Consider the following 9,341-nt stretch of genomic DNA (forward strand, 5'->3'; position numbering starts at 1 on the left):
TGGGACCACAGGCCCGGGAGTAACTGCCGTTTTATTGACCTTCCGTGTGGCTGGCCCTGGCCCACTCCTGTTCACAGCCTCTCAGCTGAGGAGCATGGCTTGCCCAGGGCACACAGCTGGGGAGGGCTGGAGCCTGTGGGACAGAGCCGTCCTGCAGCCCACAGAGGGGGCCCTGCCTGGGCCGGTAGGCCCTAGTGACTGTGGCAGAGGGTTTGGAACTAGCTGAGCCTGGCTGCTGGGTGGGCTCCCCCATTTGCAGGAGACCCCATCATGTCACTCCCCAGGCCAAGAGCCTGACTGACTGTGACAAAAACAGGGAGGACACAGTTTGCGGACGGGAGCCCTTAAGCCCCGTTTCCAGAGATTGGGTAGGGGCAGGAGGAAGTGTCAGTGCTGGGTCCTGGGCCCTGGCCTGTGGGGGTCCAGAATGCCCCCTGCAGCGCCCACAAGCAGCCCAGAATGCCCCCCGCAGCGCCCACAAGCTTTCAGAGCTGCGGGTCTCTCTTCCTCGCTGGCATCAAGTTGCTCCGTGATGACTAAGCAGATCTGAACGAAACGGCGCTGTCCCTGTGTGCAGCCCTCCACGATCCCCCGGCCCCCGTGTCTGTTCTCGTTACAGCCCTCCGTGGCCGTGTCCTCTGCAGTAAGGAGCCCAGCCCCGTGTCACCCAGCAGGGCCTCGTCCTGGTCCCTGGTCCCTGGGCTGTGGGCTGCCCTGTGGCCCGTGGCTGCCTCCCTTGCCAGCGGGTCTTGGCCGATGGGCATGCAGGCGGCCAGCTGCTGGAGTTGGGGCCCAGGCCGGACAGGGGAGCTGCGGCCCGGAGCCAGAACATGCACGGCGGGGGCCTGCCGCGCTTCCGTCCGGTCCTCCTGTGCTCCGTCCGGCGGCGGACGGCTGCTGCCTCCCCAGCTTGGTGTGCAGGCTCGTGGCCAGTGCAGACGCCCAGTGGTTTGCCCCCACTGGGTCAGGGCACCTGACCTAGTGCAGGAAGGACCTCCTCCCGGTGCGGAAGAAGGACTCAATCTGCTCCAGCGACCGGCCCTTGGTCTCAGGCACGCAGCAGCCGGTGAACACCAGGCTGGCCACGCAGACAGCGGCAAAGAAGAAGAAAGGCACGTGCAGGCCAAAAGCGTTCTGGGGGTGTGGAGGGGACAATCTGGTCACACGGGGTTCCCGGGGCCCTCCTAGTGTTGGCCAGCCTTGGGGGGCTTCCCCTTATTCCCGGGCTCAGGGCCCTTGCGGGGCTCCTCACTGCCTCCCGTTCAGACGCAAATGCTTTAGCGTGGCCCGCCCTGCCTGGAGCTCTGGCCTCAACCTGGGCTCAGGCACCTCCCTCCCTCCCACCAGCAGGAGGCCTGGCCCCCCAGCCTGGCGGGGAGCAAGTGCCTGCGTTTCCGCAGCCACCGCACAGGTCCTCCTGCCCGGCCCCACGCCCACCCGCACCTCTCCGCGGCTGCAGTGCACACTCCATGGGCTCCCCAGCCCTGCCCTGTCCAGTGGGCTACACCAGGGGAGGCCCCCGCCCCAGCCGCCCGGGTCAGATTGTCCCTTCTGGGCGCTGGGCATGACATTCTGGTTGGCTTCCGGGCCCGCTGGGGGTTTGGACCAGCAGCGGGGAGGATGTGGGGCGGCCAGCGGGGGCCCTGCCGGGAGACCCAAACTGCCCCCCGGACATAAGGCCCTCTGGGCTCGCTCGTCCTGGCCCGGGAGGACCCGCGGGACACTCAGAGGACTTGGCTGGGAAGCCCGACCCCGGTACTCACCACCACCAGCAGGAAGGACTTGGTGAGGGCAAAGGCGGTGAGCCAACTGACGAGGACGCAGAGCCCCGAGGCCACGCCGCGGGCTTGCAGCGGCAGGATCTCCGACATGAGGAGCCAGGTGATGGGTCCCCAGCCCATGGCGTAGCCTGCCCACAGAGGACCAGGGGCCTCTGCCGCCTCTGCGGAGCTGCCGAGACCCCGCCCCGCCCCAGCGCCCCGCCCCAGCGCCCCGCCCCAGCGCCCCGCCCCAGCGCCCCGCCCCAGCGCCCCGCCCCAGCGCCCCAGCAGGCCCCTCCCACCGGAGCACCAGCCTGGCCCCCTCTGGCTGGCCATCCCGGGCCCTGGACCCATGGAGTCCCTGGGTACCTACCAGTGATGAACAGCATGGTGGCCACCAGGGGCACGAGGGTGAGGTAGCTGGACGAGGTGGCCAGGGGCGGCTCTGTGTCCCCCAAGGGCACGCTCTCGAGGCCCACGGTGCTGTTGGGAGTCAGAGGCTTTGGACCGAAGTGGACGTACAGCCCGAGCGTCAGGTTGGCTGCAAACATGATGGTGGCTGTGGACAGACAGGTGGCCCTCGGGGGGCCAGGACCCTCTGAGCCAGGTGCTTCCTCCGCAGAGCCCCTTAGCACTGCGCGCCCTGGGTGGGCCAGTTCTCATCCAGGCCACCACCATGGCCTTGACCGGACGCTTCCCGTAGAGCAGTGAGCTCCGCCTGCACGTCCAAGCTCGGGTCATACCCGCTGTTTGCTCCCCTGAGCCCTGCAGACCTTCCTGGGGTGGCTGGTGTGTGCCGGGCCCCGTGCTGGGCACTGGCGGGGGGCAGGACCCACAGAGTAGTGTGACAACCACACCTCCACCCCGGAGCTCCCAGCCAGAGCGCCCTCTGCCTGGGCCAGCCGCCGACCAGGAGCCGCAGGAGGAGGGCGCAGGGGCTCACCCGAGACAAACAGCAGAACCTTGCGGCCGGCCAGGTCCATGGTGACGGCGGCGATCAGCACGGAGAAGAGCCTCACGGCCCCCACAATGGCCGCATCGTCCTTTGGGGGCTGCAGGGAGGAAGCCGCCGGTGCTGAGGGGGCTCCAGCCTGCCCATCCCACATAGCCCCCAACAAGGGGCCGCAGGGCACTCAGGTCCCAGGCCAAGGCCACAGCTCCTGTGGAGCACTGAGCTGCGGGGCACTTCCTCCGGTCACCCAGCCTGGGCTGCAGGGCTCCTTGGCCAGGACCCAGCTGCCATGCCCACTCCCGAGGCCGGGGCCCGCATGGAATCCCAGCGCCGCAATGACTGTGGGACTGCACTGTCACTGATCTTTCAATCTCCTCTCCCTCGGAGCCCAGGACCGGCCGAGGCAGGCACACCCCCTTATCTCCCTTCCACAGAGGCGGAAGCTGAGGTCTAGAGAGAGGAGACTTCCCTCGGCGAGCGGCAGATGCTCTGAAGCTGGGCTCCGTGACCCCCCAGAGCTCAGCACTTCTAGAAAACAGGTACCTTTGGAAGCCCGGGTATTTTAAGACGTAAGTTGACTTACAAACATTATTCTGAGAATGGGGGCGTGGCACAAACCCGGCCAGGAGACCCTGGCGGGCTCGGCACAGTGCATGCACCCCTGACCCGCGGCCATAGGGGACGGCCTCCTGGGTGCCGGGGCCGGGCTCTCACCAGCAGGACGGCGGTGCTTTCGAAGATGGGCTGCAGATAGACCAGGATGGGAGTGATACCCATCAGCTGCTGCAGGAAGCGCATGAGCAAGGCGATGAGGACGGGTCGGTACATGTGGGGGCTCCGGGCCTCGGCCCACGACATGTGGGTGCTCTAGAAACAGGAGGCTGCCACTGGGCTGGGGGCACTGGGCCAGCCCCTCCAGCAGGCACCACCCTGCCTTCGGCTGGGTGGGAGACTCCCTCCTCCCTTTCCCCAGGAAAGACTCTGTGCCCAGAGGCAGTCCAGGCCACGCACAGGCTGGGGGAGCCCCGCCCGAACCCCAGGCTCTTGGATGAGTGGGTGGGTCAAGGCAGACTTGCGCGTGCCAGGATCTCTGCGTGCCCAGGCATCCGCAGCGAGGAGCACTGGCTCTGGGTCGGGAGCCACAATCTCTCCCTCCCCGCAGCGCTTGGAGGGGGCTCTTATCCCTGTTCCCCGGGAAGAAGCAGCCGAGGCCCACCCTCCCACACCTGTCTGCGGACGTTGTCCTGGATCTGCTCGAACTCCCAGCGGATGTCCGTGCCGGTCCCGCGGAGCCAGGCCAGCGCCCGCAGCGCCTCCGCGTCCCTGCCCCGTGAGAGCAGGAAGCGAGGCGAGTCGGGCATGAAGCTGAGCAGCAGGAGCATGACGAGCACCGGCCCTTCCCCCGCCACGGCCAGCCAGCGCCACGGCAGCAGGAGGCCTGGGGGTGAGGACAGGGTGAGGAGCTGCGGTCCAGGCCGGACAGAGTTCCCTCCTGCCGAGGCCTCGGAGCAACCCCATCTGCTCTCAAGGGCTAGCCCCGGGGCCGCCTCCCATAGGAAGCCTACCTTGGTTGCCCCAGGCCTTCGTGATCTAGACCAGGAGGGACCCCAGGGATTGCTTGGCCCCTAGCACAGGGCCCAGCACATAGAAGGCGGTCCTTGGAGGGTCTCAAGGCCCATGGCAGGGTGATGCGGGGGGCAGCCTTAGCAAGCAAGGCCCCAGGTTTCTACCCTAAACCCCCACCCCATCTCAAACAGATGCGCTCCGATCTCTTTTCTATCTGGACCTCCCCCGTGCCCAAGAGAGGCTGGGCATTGCCTGGAGGGACACAGCACGGGGTGGGGGTGGGGGGTGCTAAGCCAGTCTCTCATCCCCCAGCACGGGGCTTGGTTTGGGGTGTGTTCACTGCCTTTCCAACCTGGTCACCCGCCGCCTGCACACAGGAGGTGCTCAGTGCTCTTTTGGATGATACTTGCCAAGGGCGTAGAGGGACAGAGATCCGAACACGGCCATGAGCTGGGGTGTGGCCCCCAGAGCCCCACGAACACCTGGAGTAGCGATCTCAGACACGTACACCTGCAAGACAGGTGGGCCCAGCCCACGCCGTTGGTGAGATCAGGCTCCCAGGCTTGGCTAGGATGGGAGAGGTGGCCCCGGTGAACCTTGGGAAGTGACAAGTGGGGTCTTCTGGTGGGACTTTGTCCTGACTGTGACTCAGGCCATTTCCCTAACGGTCCAGTGGGCGAAAGCTCACCTCTGAAATAGGGAGCTGGTGACGGGGGTGTGGGAGGCCCACGGGCCCCCAGACTCAGCTCCTCCTGGGGCCCCCGCCGCCTGCTGGCCTGGCCCCTGACAGGGTGTGTGTGCAGCTGTGGGAGGAGTCCTGGGGAGGGAGAGACTTCCCCTTCCCCCGTTGCTCAACACAGATTTTCTTCAGTTGAGCAATGTGTCTGAGTATCGGGAAATGGGGTAGGAACTTGAAGGGGTCCAGCGTGAGGTTGGCTGGGCATGTGGGGACAGATTAGCTATCCTGCTGCAGGGAACCTGAGGTTTCCTGGCAAACATATCCCCACTGCCCGGGGGTCGGGGGCCGGGGGTGGCCGGGAGACTGCAGCAGCTGTGCTCAGCACAGTGCTGAGGCAGTGAAAGGGCAAGGGTGGGCAGTCCTGGCCTTACCGGGATGCAGGCAGCTGTGAGCCCCCCAGCAAAGCCTGTCAGCGTCCTCCCCAGCAGCAGCATCCAGAAGCCGTGGGCACCTGCCATGAGCGCGTAGCCGGCTGCCGACGGCACAGCTGAGAACATGATGCTGAGCTTCCGGCCCAGGAGGTCGTTGAGGACCATGGCGCTGAGGCCTCCAGCCGCTGCACCCAAGGTGAATATGGACTGTAGGAAAGGGGAGCAAGGCAGACATGTGTGGGCATCCAACACTCCAACCCCTCCCATCGGAGCCTAGGGGCAGCCGCTTTTCCAGGCTGATCGTGAGGTAGTGAGCCTCCTGTCCCCAGAGGTGTGCAAACATCACATGCACAACCATTTGTTAGCAATGCCACCATGGGGAGTCCTGTTCTGGGGAGTATGTGGGGCCACTTGTCCACAGTGGTTCAGCTCAGCCGAACGTTTAAACGTCTAATACTATCATGGCAGATGGGAGAATCCTGTGACCCAAAGCCCCCGGCATTTTCAGATTTGGGGGTTCTTGGATTCCTTGTACAGTGTAGTGAGTAGGATCCAGCCACTGACTTGGGCACGTTGCTCAGCCTACCCAAGCCTCAGTTTCTTTATGGAGACACCAGGAAGAGCCCCCTTATAAGGCTGGCCCTGGAGCCAACCTGCTCTCACGGACGGGGCCCAGTAGCACACTCCTGGCACACGCCGAGTGCTCAGCACACACTAGGTATCGTCTTGGCGGCTCTGTTGTGATTGTTAATTGGAAGCTACCGAGATGGTCCTTCCAGCATCCCGGGACTCTCAGGGCCCCTGCTCTTCCCTCCCACGTGCGCACATTCAGTCCTGGGGGCCCCCTTGCCCCAGCCAGTGCCTCTTCCCATTGGCATCTGATGCCTCTGCCTCCCACCATCCAGGGAGGTACCCCTCTGTTGTGGCAGCCCGGCAGGGGTGGGTGTGGGGGGTCTGGGGCAGGGGGAGACCTGGTGGGCCACCTCTCCGCTGTCTCCGTCCCACCGTTCTTAGCGACTACTTCCTCCTGTTTCAGAGCAATCCTCTGGCCTAGCTCACCCACTGCTCCTCCCACAACTTGGCGAGGATGGGCGAGGAGGAAGGCCAGGGCCCTAGAGGGGGACCCAAGCCTAGTGGGTCCCCTCTCACCCCGCTCTGCCCGTCTCCAGCTCCGAGCATGGCTCTTACCCCAAACCAGGATGCCTGGGTTTTGGTCAGGATCAGGTCCGGGTCCAAGGAGTGCTCCAGGGCCGGGATGACAGGGGACGTGTAGACCAGGGCGTACCCGAAGCTGAAGTTGCCCAGCACCGCGGCAAAGGTGGCCAGGAACACCCTCCTGTTCTGTGGGGCCCTGGTGGGTGGGGGCGGGCAGAGCGATGAGGTCTCGGAGTTCCTCCTCCCCCCGCGGCCGAAAGGCTACGGGGTGCTGGGCCCAGGGGCTGCCGGCTCAGCCCCGGACGGCCGCGCGGACCCCGGGCTCGGCCGAGGGCTCCTGGAGCGTGAGTGTCCGCTCGCTGGCAGAATCCCCAGGGCGGCCCCCGAGGCCCCCCGCCCCGAGGCCGAGACGCGGGCGAAGGAGCGCCGCTCTCCCGCCAGGACCTCGCCCGCGCCGTCCCCGCAGCCCGCGCAGCCCCCGCAGCCCGCGCAGCCCCCGCAGCGCGCCGTGACCTTAGGCAAGCGCGCCCCTTGCCCTCTCGGGGCTTCCCTCCCCCTCCGCGCCGGTCGGGGCTCGGCCTGCGCCGGGCGGCGAGCGGCTCCGCACACAGGACCAGGGGGTCCGGGGCGGGGGGCAGACGGGCCCTCGCGGGACAGCGGCGGAAGGTCAGAGCAGGCCCCGGGGGGAAGCCGGCCCCGCCCGTAGCCCCCCGCCCCGCGCCTCTCACCCGCCCCGCGTCCTCTCCCCCGGCGACGGGGACGCCTTCTCGGGGAAGGTGTCATAGTCCGGGCCCTCGGCCCCCAGCAGCGGCTCCTGCATGGCCGCCCCCGCTCGCAGGCTCCGTGCGGCCGCCGCGGGCCCGGGCGCTGGAGGGCAGCTCGGCCCGGGAGACGCTCGGGGCAGCCGCGGCTCGGAGCATCCGGCTGGGGCTGGAGCCCCGCCCCTCGGCCGCGATTGGCTGCGAGGCGGCCCTGCGGCGCCGGCGCCGACCAATGGGGCCGCCGCGAGCCGCGCGGATGCTCGGATGCGGGCGCGGCGCAGGGGCGGGGGCGGGGGCGTGCGGAGCTCGGCGGGGCTTTCCCGGGGCGCGGGCCTGAGGGCGGGGCTCTGGGTAGGGTGCGGGGCTCGGCCCAGCTTTCCGGGGCAAGGGCTGGGGAAGAGGGTGCGGGGCTTTCCTGGGGTGTGGGTCCAGGGCTGGGTGCGGGGCTCGGCGGGGCTTTCCCGGGGCGCGGGCCTGAGGGCGGGGCTCTGGGTAGGGTGCGGGGCTCGGCCCAGCTTTCCGGGGCAAGGGCTGGGGAAGAGGGTGCGGGGCTTTCCTGGGGTGTGGGTCCAGGGCTGGGTGCGGGGCTCGGCGGGGCTTTCCCGGGGCGCGGGCCTGAGGGCGGGGCTCTGGGTAGGGTGCGGGGCTCGGCCCAGCTTTCCGGGGCAAGGGCTGGGGAAGAGGGTGCGGGGCTTTCCTGGGGTGTGGGTCCAGGGCTGGGTGCGGGGCTCGGCGGGGCTTTCCCGGGGCGCGGGCCTGAGGGCGGGGCTCTGGGTAGGGTGCGGGGCTCGGCCCAGCTTTCCGGGGCAAGGGCTGGGGAAGAGGGTGCGGGGCTTTCCTGGGGTGTGGGTCCAGGGCTGGGTGCGGGGCTCGGCGGGGCTTTCCCGGGGCGCGGGCCTGAGGGCGGGGCTCTGGGTAGGGTGCGGGGCTCGGCCCAGCTTTCCGGGGCAAGGGCTGGGGAAGAGGGTGCGGGGCTTTCCTGGGGTGTGGGTCCAGGGCTGGGTGCGGGGCTCGGCGGGGCTTTCCCGGGGCGCGGGCCTGAGGGCGGGGCTCTGGTTAGGGTGCGGGGCTCGGCCCGGCTTTCCGGGGCAACGGCCGGGGAAGAGGGTGCGGGGCTTTCCTGGGGTGTGGGTCCGGGGGCGGAGCGCGGACAGTCTTGCCAGGGACACGGGCTGCCGGGAGGGGGACGGACAGGGTGCCTGCCCCGCGGGGCTTTCTTGAGGCGCCGACCACGGGGCGGGGCCAGGTTTTAAACGGGCGTGCCCTGCACCTCATGGGTCACTGGAGACCCCTGGACTGGCCCTTCGGATGGGAACCCCCCTGCGGGCTCACGTCTGGCCAGCCGGTGTCGGGGTCCAGCGGGATACCAGCACTCGGCCTCGGACTGCGGCCCAGCCCAGGCCCAGCCCCTACCGACTGGAGGAAACGGCCAGAGAGGCCAAACGACTCCCCAAGGTCACACGGGAAACACGTGTCTCCCTCCGAAAGAAGGCCATGAGCTCTGCCTTCTGGACTCCCTCCCGGCTGCATGGCTACATGGCTGCCCCAGTCACCGCCGGCCCTGCCCCCTCGCCTCCGGGGATGAGGCGAAATCAGGCTGAGGAGTGCGCGTGGCAGCATCCCGCATCCCGCATCACGGCCCTGGCCCTGCGGGGTGAGGGCTGGGGTGTGGCAGTGGTCCCAGTGGCACAGATCTGCATTTTCTCCATTTCTGGTCCTGTTTGGTTGCAGAAATAAGTTGGGCTTGTTGAGACTCATCCCAGCAATAAGATAAAATTAAAAAATAAGAAAAATGGAAACTGAACGTTTCCTGGAGGCTCACCCTGGAACGGTAACGTGGCGTGCGAGTGCCCGCCCTGCCCGCGGACCTTCCCAGAGACCGGCGGGCTCACACCCTGGTCTGCATGGATGTGTCACGTGTGGGTTTTCATAACTGATCCTCTGTTGTTGAGCGTTTGGGTTATTTCCAAATTTTAGCTACTGAAACTATATCTTTTTTTTTTTTTAATATTTTTTAATTCTAAAAGAGACTGCGTT

The 9,341-nt window shown here is 67.3% G+C and overlaps 1 protein-coding gene across 2 annotated transcripts; it reads right to left on the reverse strand.

The window, feature by feature from the left end:
• Positions 1 to 15: 15 nt before the first annotated feature.
• On the reverse strand, positions 16 to 7,485 carry SLC2A6 (solute carrier family 2 member 6). 2 transcript variants are annotated; one of them, XR_004277478.1, is made up of 12 exons: positions 7,272 to 7,454; positions 6,577 to 6,739; positions 5,389 to 5,595; positions 4,689 to 4,788; positions 3,939 to 4,150; positions 3,427 to 3,579; positions 2,704 to 2,812; positions 2,134 to 2,319; positions 1,764 to 1,909; positions 622 to 638; positions 484 to 579; positions 16 to 451 (listed from the first exon to the last, which is right to left on the reverse strand). XR_004277478.1 is itself a non-coding variant. In XM_032307836.1 (10 exons), exons 1-10 carry the CDS (start codon positions 7,361 to 7,363, stop codon positions 979 to 981), a joined length of 1,524 nt encoding a protein of 507 aa, XP_032163727.1. In that variant the 5' UTR covers positions 7,364 to 7,485; the 3' UTR covers positions 623 to 978. The 2 variants fall into 2 exon arrangements, 1 of the variants encoding a protein (XP_032163727.1); XM_032307836.1 differs by lacking the exons at positions 16 to 451; positions 484 to 579 and having other exon boundaries at positions 623 to 1,134; positions 7,272 to 7,485.
• Between the last annotated feature and the right edge of the window lie 1,856 nt (positions 7,486 to 9,341).

This window comes from Mustela erminea, chromosome 12 (assembly GCF_009829155.1).
Source record: "Mustela erminea isolate mMusErm1 chromosome 12, mMusErm1.Pri, whole genome shotgun sequence".
Taxonomy (NCBI): domain Eukaryota; kingdom Metazoa; phylum Chordata; class Mammalia; order Carnivora; family Mustelidae; genus Mustela; species Mustela erminea.